The sequence below is a fragment of the Anneissia japonica genome, unplaced genomic scaffold (assembly GCF_011630105.1).
Source record: "Anneissia japonica isolate Jap-2015-1 unplaced genomic scaffold, ASM1163010v1 scaffold287752_len1182401_cov188, whole genome shotgun sequence".
In the NCBI taxonomy this organism is placed as follows: domain Eukaryota; kingdom Metazoa; phylum Echinodermata; class Crinoidea; order Comatulida; family Comatulidae; genus Anneissia; species Anneissia japonica.
Genome location: NW_022687544.1, coordinates 452856 through 473339, shown reverse-complemented (window position 1 = coordinate 473339; position 20484 = coordinate 452856). Strand labels below are relative to the sequence as shown.

At 33.9% G+C, this 20484-nt stretch overlaps 1 protein-coding gene across 1 annotated transcript in view; it reads left to right on the top strand.

Annotated features, from left to right (window-relative positions):
• Positions 1 to 1294: 1294 nt before the first annotated feature.
• LOC117120067 (mucin-2-like) overlaps positions 1295 to 20484 on the top strand; it is a 27227-nt gene continuing 8037 nt past the window's right edge. The window contains exons 1-15 of the mRNA XM_033265077.1: positions 1295 to 1778; positions 4112 to 4167; positions 9244 to 9315; positions 10249 to 10794; positions 11312 to 11746; positions 12026 to 12192; positions 12844 to 13000; positions 13149 to 13380; positions 13519 to 13568; positions 13843 to 14156; positions 14442 to 14586; positions 14729 to 14896; positions 15523 to 15690; positions 16050 to 16290; positions 16496 to 16777. Of these exons, the coding sequence (XP_033120968.1) occupies positions 1699 to 1778; positions 4112 to 4167; positions 9244 to 9315; positions 10249 to 10794; positions 11312 to 11746; positions 12026 to 12192; positions 12844 to 13000; positions 13149 to 13380; positions 13519 to 13568; positions 13843 to 14156; positions 14442 to 14586; positions 14729 to 14896; positions 15523 to 15690; positions 16050 to 16290; positions 16496 to 16777 (3113 nt within the window). The 5' untranslated portion in view covers positions 1295 to 1698. The remainder of the gene's footprint in view (positions 1779 to 4111; positions 4168 to 9243; positions 9316 to 10248; positions 10795 to 11311; positions 11747 to 12025; positions 12193 to 12843; positions 13001 to 13148; positions 13381 to 13518; positions 13569 to 13842; positions 14157 to 14441; positions 14587 to 14728; positions 14897 to 15522; positions 15691 to 16049; positions 16291 to 16495; positions 16778 to 20484) is intronic.

Genomic DNA, 20484 nt, shown 5'->3' with positions numbered 1-20484 from the left:
AGGGGGGGGGCAAGGGCCACCCTACATCTGTCAAAAAAATTGAGATAAAATATTCAAATTTTAAGCCATTTTCCCGGTGCCATAATCATAATTTGCTTCGCGACTCCCCAGTATAGAATAGACTATAGGTCTTTGATTAGACTTTGCTACGCCCGTGAGGGGAGTGATGTTCAAGGAAGGAGGAGCATAGCATGAGTGGGAAACATATTCATACAATACAGCAATAAAATTTAAAGGGCAATAACAAAATGACATTAAAACTTTACAATAAAAGAATCCCTGAATATGCAGAATAATCAAAGATAAATTGTGGAGAATTTGAATAGTTATGGCACCAATATTGTAAGGAAACATTATGAAACATCAATCTGAATTGAGAGAGATGATGAGGAATATGAAAAATAATTGGGACTATTTTAAGTGCAAAGGTTGTTAAATAACAGAAATTCTTTTAATTTTTTTAATATAAAATGACATTAAAACTTTACAATAAAAGAATCCCTGAATATGCAGAATAATCAAAGATAAATTGTGGAGAATTTGAATAGTTATGGCACCAATATTGTAAGGAAACATTATGAAACATCAATCTGAATTGAGAGAGATGATGAGGAATATGAAAAATAATTGGGATTATTTTAAGTGCAAAGGTTGTTAAATAACAGAAATTCTTTTAATTAAAAGAAAGTTGAAATTAATTTTAAAGAAGCGTGTCTGATATATATTCGTTACGATAAAGAACGTTTACAAGACTTTTTCGAAGGTGTGTATGTTTTCTTGACATGTGGATATTAATACACATTTCACAATCTTTGCAGGCTAGCAATCAGAAATGTGTGGGCAGCGTCTCTGTGATATTATCGCCGATTCTATATATTCTCAAAGAGCTAATTGAGTCGAATATTTACACTTCGTGCTAGATAGTACACCCGGTAACAAGAGAGATTGAAGACCACAGATAAGGTGTATAAATCTATATACATTCCAATGTAAAATAAAAAAATGTATATGCTATTAGCATGTTTCCATCTATGATTTCCCCTTAACGTCGTTTAAGTTTCCCCTTAGCCTACCTTTTTACCATAAGTGTACTAAAAGGCTATTTATTACACTGTTAAGTTCACGATAGCCCTTTATGGAATAACTAGGCCTACTTATAAAGCAAACTCCAAAACAATCCATAACGGTTTATTTTTGTTTTAGTGTTACTTAATATAATCCTATGAAATACATTATTATATCAAATATTTTTTATTATATTTTCGAAGAAAGTTCTCGATTGCATTAGGACCGGTGTCAGACAATTTAGTTCTATAGGGAAGAGGACTTTTGCTACCATTTAGACACCCTTGATTTGTTTACAAACTATAGTCCTCTGTACCGTACAGATATTTTAGTATGGTGTCTGCAAAGAGCAACCCTCTTATCACATTACAAACAAAAATCTATGTATGAACAAGATAGGCACTATCTTCATGAATTTATGAACAGGATCCTCACGTTCACCCTTTTATATAGCAGGGTGATGTCAGGAGAGGTATTCATCAACATTTACAGCTGAATGTTTAAGGACACAAGGGATTTTTTCTCTCTAGAGTTAAAAATTAGATTCTACATAATTATATGTTTGTACTTTTGACACTACAAAAACAGTGAGGGAGGAATACCAGCTTCTCTGTCCTGTGCTTCAAAGCCATCATGGCATTGCCGGTAGATACCAAATCGACTATTTTCATCTTTGTAATTCTCTCTCTTGCTACTGTCTGTGAAACATCAAGGTATGGATTGTCTGACTGAAATTTGTATTGTATTTTATACTTTAAATGGAAATTAATTGTTAATTACGGTAGTTATTGGAGTTAGTCCTGAGTTTCAATAAAGCCGTTCATTAATTTGGTTGTACTTGTACAATTCAGTAGTTAAGTTTCATTGAAACCTAGACCATCCAGAGGTTAATATTATAACTTACAGCCATTGATGAATTATGTTTCAGTGTTTCATATTTTTATGTTGATTGGTTACCGTACATTTTATTTGAACCTACATCCTAATAGATTATTCAATTCTGAAACTGTTATTCTACAACATCTGAACAATATGTTATTTATTGCAATACATCTGTCATTTATAGTAGAGAGTGTAAAAGTAGTGTGATTATATCAATGGCTCTCAGATTAAGGTAGCGACATGTTTGGTAGGCCTAAAAAATACGGGTTTCTTCCTGTTCAAAATCGTCGTAATAAAGGAAATGCTTTAATTGCTAGTACGATTTTAAGAGGTATTCCAAAATCAAGGTAAGAAAATGAATTGCAGGTTTACCGTAACTCTTTGTGTAGTACGGGTTGCCCTATCACAGCTTAGAGGTCAGTTTGAGGAGATTGTAAATACACGGAAAATCCATCAATCGCACAGATTGAGCTTTTGGCAAGTAATATTTTGTGGTTTAAACTATTTTTAGTTTTCACTACGTAATAAACTTTTTGAGTATCGTGTTATTTTCTTTCAATCATAATTTTTTTTTTATTTTAGAAATTTTAAATACATAGTTAACAAGCAAGAAAGCCTACAACTACATATACCACACCAAGATTATGTGATATTTAACTACCAATACCTGAACCTAACTAAAATAAAAACATTTAGATAAAACTCAAGACAAATTAAAGTGAAAATGTGACTAATTTTGGATGAAGTGTGTGACGCAACGTGTAGTCTTAAATATTTAATTGAGATGAGACGGACACAGCCACATTGCTCCTGGCCTGCAGCATGACATTTTATCTATGCGTGCCTCTTTTCCCGAGGGGTATACGCCTAGGCACCTGATGTTTATGAGTTGGAAATATCACCATTACCTGCATATCTAAAAAGAGCCAAGAGAGTATGACACTATTTACCGAATCCAATGAGCAGGAGAAAGGAAACCCTGAGCAGTTATTGCTATCTTCTGTATTAAATAAAATGAACCAATGATTTTTTTTAAATTCCACTATTGAGAGGGGTATGGAGAGCACATTATAGACAGCAGTAATGTTAGAAATTTGTCGACAGTGGGTCCGTCATGTCCGACGAAGGGGTCAGAGCCAAGGTGCCGACGAAGTCTAGGTCGACGGCAAGGAAAATAAAAAAAAATTTTAGGGTTCACTGGGAGAGTTTTTATTGCTTAGTATGGTCCAAAAGTTGCCTTTAAACCACAAAATTAGGGATTGGCAGTCAAAATAACGTTATTTGGATAAGCAAATTATTATTATTATTATTTATCATACGACGACCAGTCGTGCGTCGGACGACAGGGGTCCAGGCCTGTCCAATGGAGGGGGAAAATGTCCCCTGCCCCACCGCTGGCGTCACCACATATAGAATTCTGAGTTCCATGTATATTTAGCATGTACTGTATTGAATTCATAGAATCCAGTGATGGCGCCAATGGGAGAAGGGCACATCAAATGCCGTAGCCAGGATATTCAAATAGTGTGGGACAATATCGGGGTGGACCACTTTACGCGTCAATTCAAATAATGTGGACTCATTTTCTTAAGTGTCCCATTTTACGCAAAAATATGAATAATCTGTACCCATTTTCTTAAAAATAGACCCATTTGTAATAGGCCTATATGAGAAATCTGGACCCATGTTCTTAAAAGTTGACCCAATTTACACAAAATATGAAAAATCTGGACCCATTTTTAAAATGTGGGCCCATTCTTTGTGGACCTAATAGAAAAATTGTGTGGGATCAACTGTCCCAATAGCTGGCTACGGCATTGGGCACATGTTCTGTCGGGAGGGAGAGAAGAACACAATTCTATAGAACTTTAACGGAAAATGAATGTGAAAAAGTGAAGTTGTTTAAATACGCCTTTCAAAACTCTAAACTGTCTGAGTTAACGAAAATTGCGTTTTGGATGCTGTATAGCAGATGCCGAGACCTGAAAAGATATTTGCATGTTGCGGATGCCCATTTCATAACAATTTAAGAAACATAACGTTACAAACAACGTTTGTTTTTCCTGTGTGCGCGGAGCATTGGTTAGTAGTATTTTAAATTAAGTGTGTACTCACATGTATGAAGGTTCACATATTTAACATAACTCTGATCTTTTTCATACAGATATGCTAGCAAATACAGTGCCGATCAGTCTCTAAACGCATACCGAGATTTTAATGGTAAGGTGCAAAATTATTGACTTTATTTCTAAAACTAGATCGTTGGATTGAATAAAGCAATCAATCGCTAGAATTTATATTACGCCTTATATCTAGAATACAATGGCCAGTGCCGTCCGTAAACATGACTCCCAGAGTCAGACCAACCCAGGGTGCATTAAAAAATAAAAATAGTAAAATTCAGGAGGAAAATATAATAAGACAAGAATAGTTCAGTGATAAAAAAAAAAGATGAAAGGCGAATCATATGGTTAAGAATCTTTCCAATTCCAGGGTACTGGGTTCATATTATGTCACAGCAGGGTTTCTGCTGAAGTAACTAAATTTACTCTACTATCAAAGGTCATAAAGCATTATTCTATCATGTAATTGGCAATTTACTTGCTATTGGATGTCGAAGAAATTATTAGAAAATATAAGTCAATAACTTCCAACGAGACAATTACATATTTCATTATGGTAATCCTTAAATGGAGCTAATACACGGCTATTTAAAATATATAGTGAAGGATCATGTGCTTTGGAGTAGCGGGAACGATTTGGTTTCACAACCTCGAGGAGTCATGGTATCAATCCCACATTTCACTTGTGTCCTTGAGCAAGACACTTTATCTCTATTGCTTCTCTCCACGCAGGATCGAGTATATATGGGTATCTGGTAGGGTTAAATACCAAATTAAGCGATGATTAGCTGCTGCAACGTTATGGAATACTCCCCAGGGAGCTGGGTTTTTGTTCCATATTTGTTTAATACAATAACCGGGGTAATGTTAATGTGAATCGCATAGAGAACTTACCATAATGCGCTATATAAGTCTATCATTATTACTGCACATACTAGAGGTGCACTCGCTTCGCTTGCTTACCCTCTAGTCTAGTATGTGAACGTCGCAATTAGTTTCGATATAAAACAAAAAATGAAGAATAAAAAAGCCATGTTGCCTTACCCTCTAGTATGTGAACGTCGTGATTAGCTTTGATAAACAGAAGAAAAAATGGCTACTAAAAGAAGATAGGTTGTATGTTATCTCGCTCAGTTATTTTTTTTAACGTAATGTAAGAAATGCAGTGGTCAGATCATGTTTTATGATTTACAAAGCATGCTTCATGGACTTTGCGTTCAGGTTCAGGCGGTTTTGATAACAGTTTCATATCATTTTTTATAACAGAAAAATGTTTATAAACCACTAAAATGAGATGAGATCAGTGGCGTAACACCTATACGCTCTCATGCAGCGGTCGGCAGGGACCCCGACCCATAGGGGCCCCGAAGGGGACCTACCAATATGTTCATCCTCGTTCTAGCACCTTGACCAAAAATGACTTTGTTGATACGTAACGCCATAAGATGTCTCTTAAATCGACTGTCTGGCATATATCATATAATATCCAATGGCGATTAAATTGAGAGGGCCCTGTCGGTCCGTAACCCCACCAAGTTTGTCAAAAAAAACTAAATGGAGATAAAACAAAAATTATATTCACAATTTCATGTCTGTGAAGTGCCATTTCCGGCCATTTAGTGGTGCCATATTCATAAATTTGGTTGGGGCTGAGGTGGTATAGACTCTCCAACTGGCGAAAGTCCCTCCTTGTCCTTTGATTTCAATTTCCTGGATCCGCCACTGATATCATATCATCTATTCGTCATTACAAACATTCAAAAGAACAAAGCAAACATTATTAAAAAAATGAGCACATCTAAAATCCCACGATGGAATTGGCGACCGGGACCCAACAAGGGCCCCAGTTTCAGAAAGCCACAGAGCATTCGGCCCCATCGTTACGCCACTGGATGAGCAGAATTGGTCAGGGGCAGTTAAAGCAGTTTTACTCTAACTGAGAAACAGAAAACAACTATGCTTGGCGAAAATTGACTGTTTCGATTAAATTGAAAAATTGAATTATATTCACTTCGTGAGATGAAGACTTCGATGATCTATGTTGTTAAAGTTTTTCAGACCGGTACGTTTCGAATCCCAGAAGTTATATGAGGTCCTCGGTTTAGTACTGTGATTGTAGGCTATGAAATATGCCTAATTATTATATAGATTATGGTATGAGCTGCATGATATTCACTAATGATATGAATTTCTTTGTCTGATCTATTTGTTGCCATAAATTGAATGACAAATTCCGTTCGTTGCACATCCATCGCAACAATTCTCAAATCAGGAGATATATAGAAACAATCCTACTACGCACATTCCTTTTATGAAGTTATTCAGCGCGCAGTTTGTTTAATGTATGCCTACCTGTTATCTATATCATGTTTCAAAAACCCAACTTTCGTAACTAAAACTGATAAACACCCTGTCGAAAGAGTCATCTTTTTTTCTCTACTTTTTTTTCTCTAAAGATTAAGCTGCTTTATTATTATTATCAATATTATTATTAATACTTTTATTATTATTATTATTATTATTAAGAGAATTTAATTTTTATTTAATTTCTTAACCTGAAAGAAAAGGAAAAAATACAATTCGTTAGAAAGATCATTTTTGCAGTTAGAGTACCTAGTAATTTACTATTTTATTCTGAAGACTCTAAAAGATGAATCAAACACGTTACATTTAGTGTCATTAACATGAATATTACATACATACAACTTTTTAAAACATTAAATGTACCGACATTGTAAATAAATGATGATCATATTCCATATAGTGACGTCAATTGGATATTGTGTAAATTTTGTGCAATGAGCATTCTCCACCCACGTTCATACCTCGCATTGTATTTTTATTATTAGGCCTATATCAGACATCAGTTGTCAGATAAGTGACGCAAAATACGTTTCTCAACGCTAGGAATTAATTGTGGGCCACGTGAAAAAAAAATATTACCAAATACCGGTAATAATAATTATACTAAAATATATGCAGAGAGTCAATCACGTTATTTTATTAATATAATGTAATGTATCCATATGGTACATATATAAAAACATTCTAAATTTAATGCATTCTAAATTTAATGCAAAGAGAAACATTAAAATAATTATAATTGTATAAATATACAGATTACAAACTGAGACAATCGGATTTGCTGCATAGCACTGTGAACATATATTTTAAAAATTTAAAATGTGAATATTGTATATAAAAGAGATCTTTTCAACGAAAGATTATTCGGGTAGGACACAAGCCTGCAATCTCCTGTTTTCAAAGTAAACGTCCCATTTTGATCAGTTCTTCGTATGTGTGTATGTATGTTAACTACAGAAGATTTGATGGGCATCTAAATAAAAAGGGTAATGATTAGATTCTGACGTCAATTAGATATTTTGTAGAGGACCTGCTCCTCCCACGTTCATAATTCGTATTGTATTTTTATTATCAGATATCAGATATGATACCGCAAAGTGCATTTTCTATAATTGTAAAACACTTCTTGCCCACATGCAAAATAAACAAATACCGGTAGTAAAATCGTGATAAACTACCGGAATTGAAATAGGTCTAATTGACGTATATTGTTGAAAAACCTAACAGTACCAAACTTTTTATCTGTTATATTGTTTGATATGCGACAATTGACTCAATCTTCATATGTACAAGGTCACAAATTGTTTTTCCTTTTAAGATTTACATTTGCTCCTTTGTGATTGCCAGTAGGGCTTTGGTTTTATTTAGAAGATTTGGTCCCTAATTAGAATCTCTTAAATTAAAAAGACTGGCGAAATTGCTCTTTAATCTCTGAGGGAATTTAAGAATGATGCGTGTTTTAGAATAAGCATACAATTACTATATTCTGTTGCCGCAGAAAAATAGTCTTTAATTTGAAGTGATCATTTGGAGTGAGGCCTGTATTGCGTTTTTACTTAAAATAATATTGCTGTCCTACTGTTGCCATGATTTGGTTTTAATTAAGTTAGTTCTGAACTGCAACAAACTCAATTTATAGAATATGCATACTATATTATGGAATATGGAATCCTTGCGAAAGCAGAACAAGTTTTACAGAAAGGAAAAAAAACAACAGAAAAAATAGGCCTAATATTTATCTGATAGCCTTCTTGCCAAAGCGTAACTTCCCTTCATCTATATCTGCTACAAAAGATTGACCGTCGTACAATAGTTCTAATTTACGCATATGCGCGTGGGCTGCCGAATAGATCACGCCTACGACGACTCTGAAATTGTACAATGGACAAACAAACAAATTATCTAGATCTAGCCATCGCACCCTGTTCTTATTTATTCAAAAACGTTAGGTAAAAAAAGTAAAACAGAATTCATTAAATGTTGGGGGTTTGGAATTCTTGCGAAAGCAGAACAAGTTCTACAAAAAAAAATCAATGAATTGATAAAAAAGAATAGGCCTAATATTTATCTGCATACCGGTAGTCTTTTTGCCAAAACGTAACTTCCCTTTATCTATATCTGCTGCAAAAGTTTGACCGTCGTGCAGTAGTCCTAATCAACGTATACGCGCGTGGGCTGCCGAATAGATCACGCTTACGACTATGAAATTGTACAATAGACGAACAAACACTTTATCCAGCCACCATGCCCCGTTCTTATATTTTAAACATTATGACAGCCCGTTTGACCTGTGATGAGATATTATTTGTAAAGGAGAGTGTACCTATCATAAAAAGTGTCATAATTGTACAGTAATGTTTGGTTTGATATTTTCAAATCAAGGGGTTTAAAAAAAAATTTTTTTTAACAGTACATTTTTAATGTTTATTGAGTTTTAGCTTGGTGGAATTATTAATTTTTTATATGCATTTTATTGAATGGTTTTTAACTTTTTATTTTATTTTTTGAACTTTGTTGTTATAATTTATATTTATGTACAGTTGTATTTAATTCAGCAATTGGCTGCCATGTACAATTTCATTTGATAAATGAATGTTTAATATCTGTTTGTTAAGTTTATCCAAAAATAGTTAAAATATTTTCAATTGAACGTTGTCTATTATGTCCCAGGGCCATTTTATTAACAGTATATAATACTTCATTATATGTTGTAATATTTGTTAAATTACTGAAATGGTAACCTGGTAATTTCAGTTATATATTAAGTATATAGCCTATATTAACAAGTCTGTTACAATTTCCTTACAAGATCTCCCGGTGCAGAAGCGCGCGGCAATGCCGATTCCACGATTGCCACCACTCCCCGGAAACGGGACACCTCGTAAGTATATAAAGGCCTACATCAGTACACAATTTTGTATGCATCATCCCATGAGACAAAAGCCTACATTAAAAGAATATATATCGTTTTATATAAAGGTAAAAGTATAGGAGAATAACCCATTAAATGCAGCGTCATTGTTCTGAATTGCGTATGGGCGTGGTCCGTACTTGACTACCTAGCAGCCATAAAGGGGAGCTTCATAGTAGTTGCATGACCGGGGCTGAAATGAACCGTAACATCGGGGTAACCCCTACTCTTCCAAAAAATGCATTTGTTCTTTAAAATGCACACGAGCCAGATGTATACACTGGGCCTCCATTTTAAGTTCTAGAATTATATTCTGGAATTATATTCTGATTTTTGTCTGTTGTTAATTTGTGCCATCCCAATTTTTTACTTTGTATTAAATGTCTCCTTTAAACCTTTAATTTTTTAAGAACTTTGAATGTTTTAATAATCTGACTTTTGTATTTATTTGTAAATTGTTATACTTTTATAGTAATAAATGAAAATAATAATAATAATTTTTATACAACTGTAATAATTAAATAATCAAATAATAATCACAATTGCAATTTGAATATTTAGAATGATTTTCTGATCAATGTACTTTTTTTTTCTTTTATTCTTTTATTTTATTTGAATAAAAATACCTTGATATAACAAACATATATACACGAAAGTTTATATACAAAAACATATATATATATATATATGACAATCAAGTTATTATTTAAACCCACTTACAATTTTACAAAAAAAAAAAATGAAAGAACCTATTGCTTGTCCTATGGTTTTGATTTAAAAAAAAAACCCTATTTAATCTTCTAGTTTATATAATTTATGTTTGCAAATTTTTTTATATTGTAAATAATTGAAAATATATAAATAATTTTTAAACACAATTCATGCAATATTACGTAATTTCAGCTGTTGCTGCCACTGGTACCTGCTCGACATGGGGACAAGAACACTACAATACATTTGATGGGCAGATATATACGTTTCCGGGTTATTGCGAATACATATTAGTAGCTGATTGTCTCGATTTTTCCTTCCACATTTACGTACGGAATGAGGCTGCAGGAGTGTGCTCTGGCATTGCCCCTTGTAGGCGCTGGGTGACAATCGAAAACGGTGACCCCTTAAGTTTACTTAAACTGTCACCCAGAGACGATGGTCCCTTAGTAACTTATAAAGGAATACAGCTAACATTGCCAACGTCAATTGATGGAATGATCATTGAAGAAGTATCTTCGTATATTCTGGTTAAAAGCGGTCTTGGGTTCAGTCTTGTTTGGGATGGGTTCGAATATATTGATGTTCATGTTACGTCTACCAGCTTGAAAGGAAGCACCTGTGGTCTATGTGGCAAATACAATGATAATCCAATGGACGACTTTTCAGATCCACTCGGCGTTGTTCATGATGATCCGTACACATTCGGTAATTCTTGGCAAAATACTCAAACCGATGGTATGTACTGAAAGCCTATTCATTAATTTTGTTATAAGAAAAACATCACCACCCTTTCCATAAAACATTCCTTAATCATATACAGTATATCGTTTTAGGAAAGTATAATACATACTCCAAGTATTGAAATACACGCCATCGTGTTGGGATTCAATATTTCGACATTAATTATGTCATCATCAGGATATATCGTTTTAGTTTATCATTATAATTGTAATTAAAGACCCTCCAATTAAAGACCACCTCCAATTAAAGACCACCCCCAATTAAAGACCACTTTTTTGTGGTCCCAAATTACTAAATGTTTTTACTTTTGTTATTCTAAAGTTATACAAAATAAAGTTATTCCAAAGTTACAATGAAACCCGAGTCCCAAAAGTGGTCTTTAATTGGAGACATGTATATATAATAATAATGCCTCCACTTTCATTTAAACTAGTATTATCACGTCCTTAACATGCTTTATATTATGCACCTAATACTGTAGTTGACTAGAATTTATACTGGCTCTTAACAGAATGCATTACTGACACAACTGATACCACATACCGATATCGGTACAAACTTCCTGAGGTTCTCAATGACGTTACACGTTTCGAGTTTGAAGTGCGCGCGTACGGTGATGTGTACATCTCACTGTCCTCTTCAAACAGCGACGTCGATCCCATGTATGAAATATATATTGGAGCAAATAACGATACCAAGTCTGGTATTAGGCGTTGCAAACAATGTCCGACGTTGGCAACCGCTTTAAGATCAGGCGGATTCGTGAACATGGAAACTTTTACCAAATTCTGGATAAAATTGGACAATGGTCGTATATCGGTCGGTGATGAACAAAGCACATATCCATTTATGTTCTGGTCCGATGCTAATCCACTAAGTATTCGCTACATAGGCTACAGCACATCATCCAACAGTATTGGAGTATTTAGATTTTGTGGTATTTCTAGTAAGTACAATTTACTAACAAACTAATCAATATCAATAATTGTGTACTTTATAATCTAATATATCATACCATGATGCCATTCTCTATTTCTCGTAAACAGTATCATCACTTTTGTATTATAATAAATACTTCCTATGTTTTATGAATATTTAATCTTTGGCTAGATCAAATATTATTGGGGTTCCGGGGTATATGATTATTCTGTTGTTCCTTAGGTTGCCTTAGGTTTTTTTGAACTGAATATTAGATGATAATTTGTTTAATAATTTACTATTCTAGGTACATGTGTTTTGGCTCCGCCCCCGCCAGCTGTGCGGTGTACTGAAGCCAGCTACCCACCCTACTTTTACGACAACCCAGCTTACAAACATTTAATTGACCAGGCCAATTTTGCCACGGAGAGTTGCAACTTGCTGATGAGTGCGCCATTTGATGAGTGTCATTCGGTAAGATGTATTGTCCTATTTCTCGCATGCAGACACAGACAGACATTTATAGTACTAGACAAAGAAATGTTATAGTGAGAACCACAAAAAAAATCGCAATGTATCTCAACAGTTAGAGTTAAACTTTGGAATGAATGTTTTTCTCTTAATTTCATTACCAAAAACTAAAACCCGTTTCTTTTTTCGTATATGTATTCACTTTTCCCTTTTCGTTTTTAAACCTTGTGGTTAAAAAAATGCAATAATAGTGATTTAAAAATGTTCTGGAGGAAACACCATATAAGTTTTTTTTTACACTTCATAAAAAATGTTGAAATAGAAGTATAAAACCACTGAATTGCGTAAATTTACAAACAAAATGTTCAATCCATAACATACTTAGGCCCTATATAAATTGGAATACAAAACTCTACTGACATACAAAAACAATGATAGGCCTATGCCTCAGGCCCAAATGTATATACCTGGTTCCAATGTTCAAGCTTAGATGACATGTCTTCTTTAATGACGAATAAAAATACCCAAATCCTAAGTATCATTTATGAAAAATCACATGGACATTTTAGAAGAAGCTTGATACAGTATTTTTAAGGCTTCTCATCTATAATACTTAACATAACTTCATTAACTCATTGTTTTCTCTCGTATTAGGTTGTTGATGTTAACCCTTACGTCTACGCCTGTGAAGAAGACCTTTGCTCATGCAGCATTTCAAGAGACGATTGTCCTTGTGATACATTTTCTGCTTACGCTCTGGAATGTTCCAGACATGATGTCGTACTGTCTTGGAGAACAAACGAACTCTGTCGTAAGTATTCCTACAATAGAACATTTTTAAAAGTAGGACTACTCGTCAGTTTTAGCCAATGATTAAAGTAAATTATTATTTATCTATATTTTCATTTTTTGAATACACAGTTTTACACAATCTTAATTTATTTTCTGTAAATCTTCAGCTCTTCTCTGTACAAATGGCACCGTATATGACTCATGCGGTGGGTCTTGTCCGTCTACTTGTGAAAATCGTCAGAGAGACTGCGTCAGAGATTATTGTCTAGATGGATGTCATTGCCCAGAAGGTCAGCTATGGGAGAATGGTCAGTGTATTGACCCCAATCAATGCCCATGTGAATATAACAATAGGGAGTACCCGTCGGGCCATGTTCTCAAACAAGGATGTAACACATGGTATGGCAATAACTTTAGATATACAGTACTATAACTTGAGATATATTAATAACAAAATGTTGTAAGTTCATGTAGGTCTTGTAAGCTTATAAAAAAAGGTCTGAAGATAATAGCATTGGGTCTTTTTCTGCATTACAGCAAGTGCAGTGGCGGTTTGTGGACTGATTGTACAAACAATATCTGTGGATGTAAGTTACTATAGCTGATAGTTCTTAAGTGTCTTATTCCAAATCAATTTCGAGACAAAATGTATTTAGAAAATAGTATATCAAACACACTTGCAAAAAATAAGAGATGTAAAAATTCAGTATTCCGTCTTTTTAAGAATATTATCAGTAATAAAGAAAAAAACCTGACAATCTTGGTGACAATAAAATAATCGTTACTGACCGTAAAACAGATTCTTCACACTAATGTCCATTCATTGTTTCAGTTATTCATTCGTTCATGTATATTTTGCAGCAAAATGTTGGGCTTCTGGGGATCCACACTATCGTACCTTCGACAGCAAGCGTTATGACTTCCAAGGCGATTGTTCATATGTATTAGTTCAAGATTGCTGGGACCACTATAATGACTACAGTATCCAATCAGAAAACTCACCTTGCAGAGGTCCTGGAATCACCTGTACAAAATCGGTCACCATCAAGATGGGAGGATCTACTGTCATTCTACAAAGGGAATTTGTGTCGACATTCGACGGAATAACTATTGATAGCCTTCCTTATGGAAATGATCATCTGTATGTTGAGATGCCATCAGAAGCAATGATCAAGGTAACATTCAAAATAGACACTAAACATACAGGGGCAATTTCATCTCAACAATACAAACAAAATATACAAAATATTTTACGTATTTTTTATATCAAGGCATTTTCCCTAATATTCAACCATGGCTTTTTGAGTAAGTAGAACAACAAAGATCATATTTATATTATCAATGTTATTGTACTATTCATTTAATCATTGTTGTTATTATTATCAATATAATTATTTTAACTATCATTGTGATCCTTTTTATTGCTATTATTAGTAACCTTTCATTCAATATTTATCCAGGTGACTTTGAAAAATAACATCGAAGTCTTCTGGGACGGAACAAAACGAGTTGAGATCTCTGTACCGGCAGAACAGTACAATAAAACGTGCGGTTTATGTGGAACGTACACTAACAAACAAAACGATGACTTCTATACAAGAGCTGGTAAGATAATAATAGTGAATAATTATGATTGTCATGTCATGATGATAAAGGTGATGATGATTATGATAATTTTGAAGATTATTATTATTATATTATTATCATCATTAATATTATCACTAAGCCATATTTTTTTGTATTTTAGGTGATATCGAGACGAATGCTATCTCATTTGGCAACAAATGGAAAGTGTACGGTTCGTGTCCTGATTTACCAATAGATCCAGTCCCTCATCCTTGTGATCTATTCTCACAGAGGGCACCAACTGCCGAATTGCAATGTCGGAAACTAAAAGACCATGATGATTTTAAAGGTATGTTATCTATTAATAACATTTCGAAAACTATTAATTTTTGCACTATGGCTTCTAATATTTAAAATTGTGGTACAACACAACTGTTATTATGTTATAGAATACAATTTAAAGGCGGCAACCATGATTGTACCCCCAATGCATTGGGCTTAACATCTTGTAAAAAGACAAAAACTGATTTTATACAAGTTGTTTTTTAACTTGAAGAAATAGATTGAACAGGATTATTATAGGCTACATTAGCGAAATTCTTAATTGCTGTATTTTACAATGACAATATTGTCATTAAATTTCATCATCATCATCATCAACATCAACATCAACATCATCATCATCATCATAATCGTCACCATACACTAGCCTATGTACACTTAATGACAGTTAGCTTAAGACTACTTTTTAATCCTCAACAGCCACTGTTCATTTTCAACTTTTGTCTTCCAGTAGATTATTGAGCTGTTCTATATTGTAGAGACAAGCCATAGCTTCCAGAAGCTATGCTTTTTTAGGCGTTGAACGAATCGTGAATTGGGAAGTTTTTCACTATCAAAAAAAAATATTGTTAAAAACAAACAAAAGTTTTATTAACCTTATTCAATTATAAATTCAACATTTTATGTCCATAGAATGTCATCAGGTCGTTGACCCAATTCCTTATTACCGAGATTGCCTCTATGACGTATGCAACTGTCAACAAAACGGGCTTTGTGAATGTGACGCATTTGCCCAGTATTCATTAGACTGTGCTAATAAAGGCGTGGTTTTGGAATGGAGACAACAGATTGATCAATGCAGTAAGCAACATTTATACTTAATAAATGTTACCCCATAATTCAAAATTCAATTCAAATTAACATAAGCTTTTTATTCTTGAGCGTTCGTATTGTTCGACCCCAGTTTAAAGAACATTCAAAGAAATATTCGGTTTTAATATTAATGGTTCATTCTAAGGTTGTTTTCTGAAAGCTGCCTTTCTTTTTTGATTAATATACACTTAATTTCATTACATCATTTATTGATATTCTCTTTTTAAATAAGTGTCGTTTACTTTATCCATGACATGTTTTTTATAATTAAATTTTCAAGAAGGTTGAATGAAATTAGCTGCTGTAAAATATTGTTAACTGAAATTATGTAATATTTTAATAAATAGAGATCGAGTGTTCAAATGAGAATCTTGTATACTGGGAGTGTGGGCCTTCCTGCTTTACATCGTGCGCATCACTTTCAAGCAATTTCAACTGTACCGAGCAGTGCGTCCAAGGATGTTCGTGTCCCGAAGGAACGGTGCTTGATCGGGATAGTACGTGCGTTATCCCTGAGGCATGTAGCTGCGAGATGGATGGTTCGGTATATAAATCTGGCGAAGTCGTCCCAAAAGGTTGCGGAGAATGGTATGAATCTATTATTATTAATGGAAGCAGAAATTTACTAAATTATACCTACTTAAAAACTTTCGAGCTGGTGCGATATCACTAGCAAATTAGCAGTTTATTATATACTGAGAATATACGATAAGTGTATTAAAAAAATAATTAAGTACATCATAACTATATATTTAGATAATTATTATCCTAACCATTTCAATAATTTTCACAGCACTTGTTTGGGAGGTTCGTTTTTGTGCAGTGACACAAGCTGTCCCATTACGTGTGGTGTCAACGAGGAAGTGACTAACTGTGTCCCAGAATGTGTGAAAACTTGCACCAATATGCACGAGTTTGAAGACTGCACACCAGCTCAATGTTTGGAAGGTTGCAAGTGTAAAGACAATTACGTTTGGGATGGATTCGAGTGCGTGCTTCCGAGTCAGTGCCCATGTCATCATGGAGGTAAAAGCCACCAGCCTAATGACATCATCAACATGGAGTGCAATAAACTGTAAGTATCAGTAACTTTAATTTGGAATTGAGCAAGTTGAAAAAAATGACCGTAATTTGTCTTCCCTTATATCTGAACCTATGCTCTATAGTGATAGTCTGCATCCTCGTAGGCCTATGATGATCCTGCTTAATAACTTATAAACTGAAAAGATAATTGATAATATAATATTGTATTTATTCGCCAAATGATTTTATCTACGCTATATCCGTATAGAGGGTTTATAATGTAAGCAGTATGGGTGAAGTACAACGCGTCCTCTTAACGATAACTATCATTCTGTCTTATCTACAGGAACTAATATTGTTTTTATATTTTATTTATGGTGTGTGTCTTTTCCATGCAGAGATAGGTTTCCGGTTGACTCCAGACTGGGGTGTTGTTTAATTGAATGAGATCAACATTAGACCTAAATGAGATCAACATTAGACCTACCTCATATAATAACTAACTGGTGAAAAATATCAATTAATGACTCATTGCTTATAACAGAGTTATATAAAGGGGAAAGTCTACTGATAAATCCAGATTTAATTACGTTAACTCTACATTTCGGGAAAAAATATCTTGCCTATGCATATTGGTACGGGGAACTTTCAAAGAAATATATGGGAACATATTAAACAAGAATGAGGAATTAACACACCTAAAGAGAAAAACAAGATCAAATAACTGCCTGCGCTTTTATAAAGAATCTAACATTTAATTTAATTTAAGAATTTAACGTTGATTGTTATTACCAATAAATCTCAGAAACTCAGTTTATTAAAGAATAGTTTTCTAATCTGTTAAAATTTAAGCAAACAATTGACACCAGAAGGTCATAGGCCTATGTCTCTATTCTGGTTCGTAAAATTGTGGTTCTCACGACGAACAATTCTATTGGCCACTATTCGTATGGGTTGTGTCTCAGCCATAGGTGCAAGTAGACTTTGAAGTGGACAATTTAAAAGTTATCCCAATTCTAGTTATTAATTTTAAAATTATACCGTAGTGTATGTTATTAGTTGTCATCAATTAAAAATTATAACGAGAAAATATATTAATTATAGACCCTTAAATTAACTGTCAAATCGGAATGTTGATGGTTTTTCGATACTTAAACACAGACAGTAGATTTGCAACCTACTGGAACGTACGTTCTACGTTAGTAATGAGTCGTTCGCTTCGGCGAGTCAGCGATTCGTGCAAGCCATCTACCCTGGTGACCACGTCAACTGCAATTCATGCGAGACAGGACGAAGTATAATTACAGTATTGTACCAAAAGTGCGAGGCACCTTAAAACACGCTAAAACTCAGTAAAAGTGACCATGACAATATTTTAATATAAATTATGATGTTTATATGACCTTCTCATCGAGTAATACTAAAATCAAACCATTTCCTTCCATCAAAAGTGACTTAATTCAACCCGGCCCGGTCATATCCCTGGAAGAGAGTCTAATAGTCCTAGTCGCGACGAGGCCTCGTCAACCTCGAAACCAACAGGAACAGGAGAGGACGACGGACGGAGAGAATTCTGAATAGTCGAGTCGTACCATAAATAACTAGTGTTATTGTTCTTAGATTTATTATGATAGATTAATAAATAGGCCTAAATAATAAATGAATTAATAGAATATTAAAATAGTTTGGTGTTATTCTATACTTTTGAGGATCACCATAACCACAACTTGTGAACTATTATCTGTACAAACTTCCTAAAAATGTGCCACACATAGCTCCATCATCCTCTCATTTCACCACACCCTGAACTGAATGCATTGATTTGATTGGCTAAATGACGAAAAGAGCCGCTGAAGGTCCGTTGTAATTTATGAAAGAAAAGGTAATTTTGTTGTTTATACAATATATAATTATAATATTTATACATTTTTTGACATGGCCTCTGCATGCATACAAAATATAATACTTTATTGCAAACATATATAAAATAGTTCATCCTTGGCCCTAGTGCTTAAAGCTGAATAAATAAATTTAAAAAAGAAAAAGAAGTACAGTATCGTCATTGGATAAAATAAGGGCAGGCATAATTTTTTTTTTTTTTTTTTTTTTGTGGTATACATGTGAAAATTGCGTTTCTTTTAAATTAATCAAAAATGCTGTACTAAACAAGGAGAGCATCAACAACTTTTTCATAATTTGATTTGCTAATCATACGTTTGTTTTTATATAGGCCAAATTTGACATTGCAGTCAGACAATTAAGTAAAATATATATAATTATACAATAATTATAATATAGCGCATTTATTTGAATAAGCACCCTGGGGCGTTTATTGTTCAGATGGGTTTTTGAGGAGCCAGTGTTTACTGGTAAATGTCTACTATCATGCATAATTAATGGTAAGTGTTTTTGTGCATGGCTTTTAAATCCCTAATTAATTAGCAATTGATTTAATTTCACTAGGGTAAAACATTGATAATTAGTCCAATGCTGAAAATGATGTTGCTTCCATTTCATCCGTCCATATTTACTTATATATAGAGACAATTGAAAAAAAATTTAACGTCTAAGCGTTTATTCAAAATGAACTTTTGGGGGGGTTATTCGGGGGTGGGGGCGTTTGTTCAAAGTGGAGCATTTATTTGAATAAATAATACTGTGTAATTATTAATTGTTTTTTAAAACATGATGGATTACACGATGCTAGCCCATAAATTAATTTTTATTAGTCTTTTATGCATTTTAAACTATGACGTTTACGGTACTCTTTCAATTGTGTTCTGTTTCATGTTTTTTAATTGTCTTTACTAGTTATGTTTATTTTGTAAAAAATAAATAGGGTCCTCCCTCCATGGATGGGGCGAATGGGCAGATTGTGTGTGAAAATGAATATTACATAGGCCTAGCTTGTCTTTCATTATAGGCCTATATGAAGTCACGTCTGGATAGCTGGAAATTATCTTTTTAACATCAAAATAATTATGTTAAATGTAGTTAATTAATTATTGTAATTGTTTTATAAATTGTACAAGTGTTTGTTAGCGTGGAATTTTGTGTGCCTCGCTTGACTCGCACTGTTGGTACACGTCCCGCATAAATTACCGTCATGGCTCGCATGAATTGCATGCCTCGCTGGGTGACTCGCTGGCTCGCTCGCTCGCACTTTGGCAACCATCGTTCGTTTCAAGCTCTGCTCGGATGACTGTTACTTATTATTTTTAACGAAAGTTATCAGAACAAATGAACGTATCTTTTTGAAGTGTTTGTTGGAATAACTTGGCAGACTGGTTACTTTTTTATCAATTTACTTTAGCTGTGGGTTTATGAGATGATAAGATTGAGTTAACTTTGTCTATCTTGACGTAGATATTAGGGTCACTAGTGCTATATCAACATATCACCAGTGACGTAAACTATAGTTTCAACATGCCGACATTTTTCTCTATGCTCGATTCTAAAATATACTTATTAAATTAAGCAGAGTATAACTTCAGTATCACATTTTTAACCTGCCCCATCGTTGTTCTTCTCAGCACTCTACAGCTTCCCGGTTTTAAATCAGTCACTGTTGTTTCACACCGCATACAATATATTTTGACCTGAGATATCTAGAAAAATCATGTTTGTTCCCACTTCACATTCTCTATATAAACACACTGCCTAGTGGGATACACTTAGCAAATCCACCAGATAGATGTAACCAAGCACCAATAGACCTATCAAAACAGTACCTCAACAAAACGAATTTATTTTTATGTA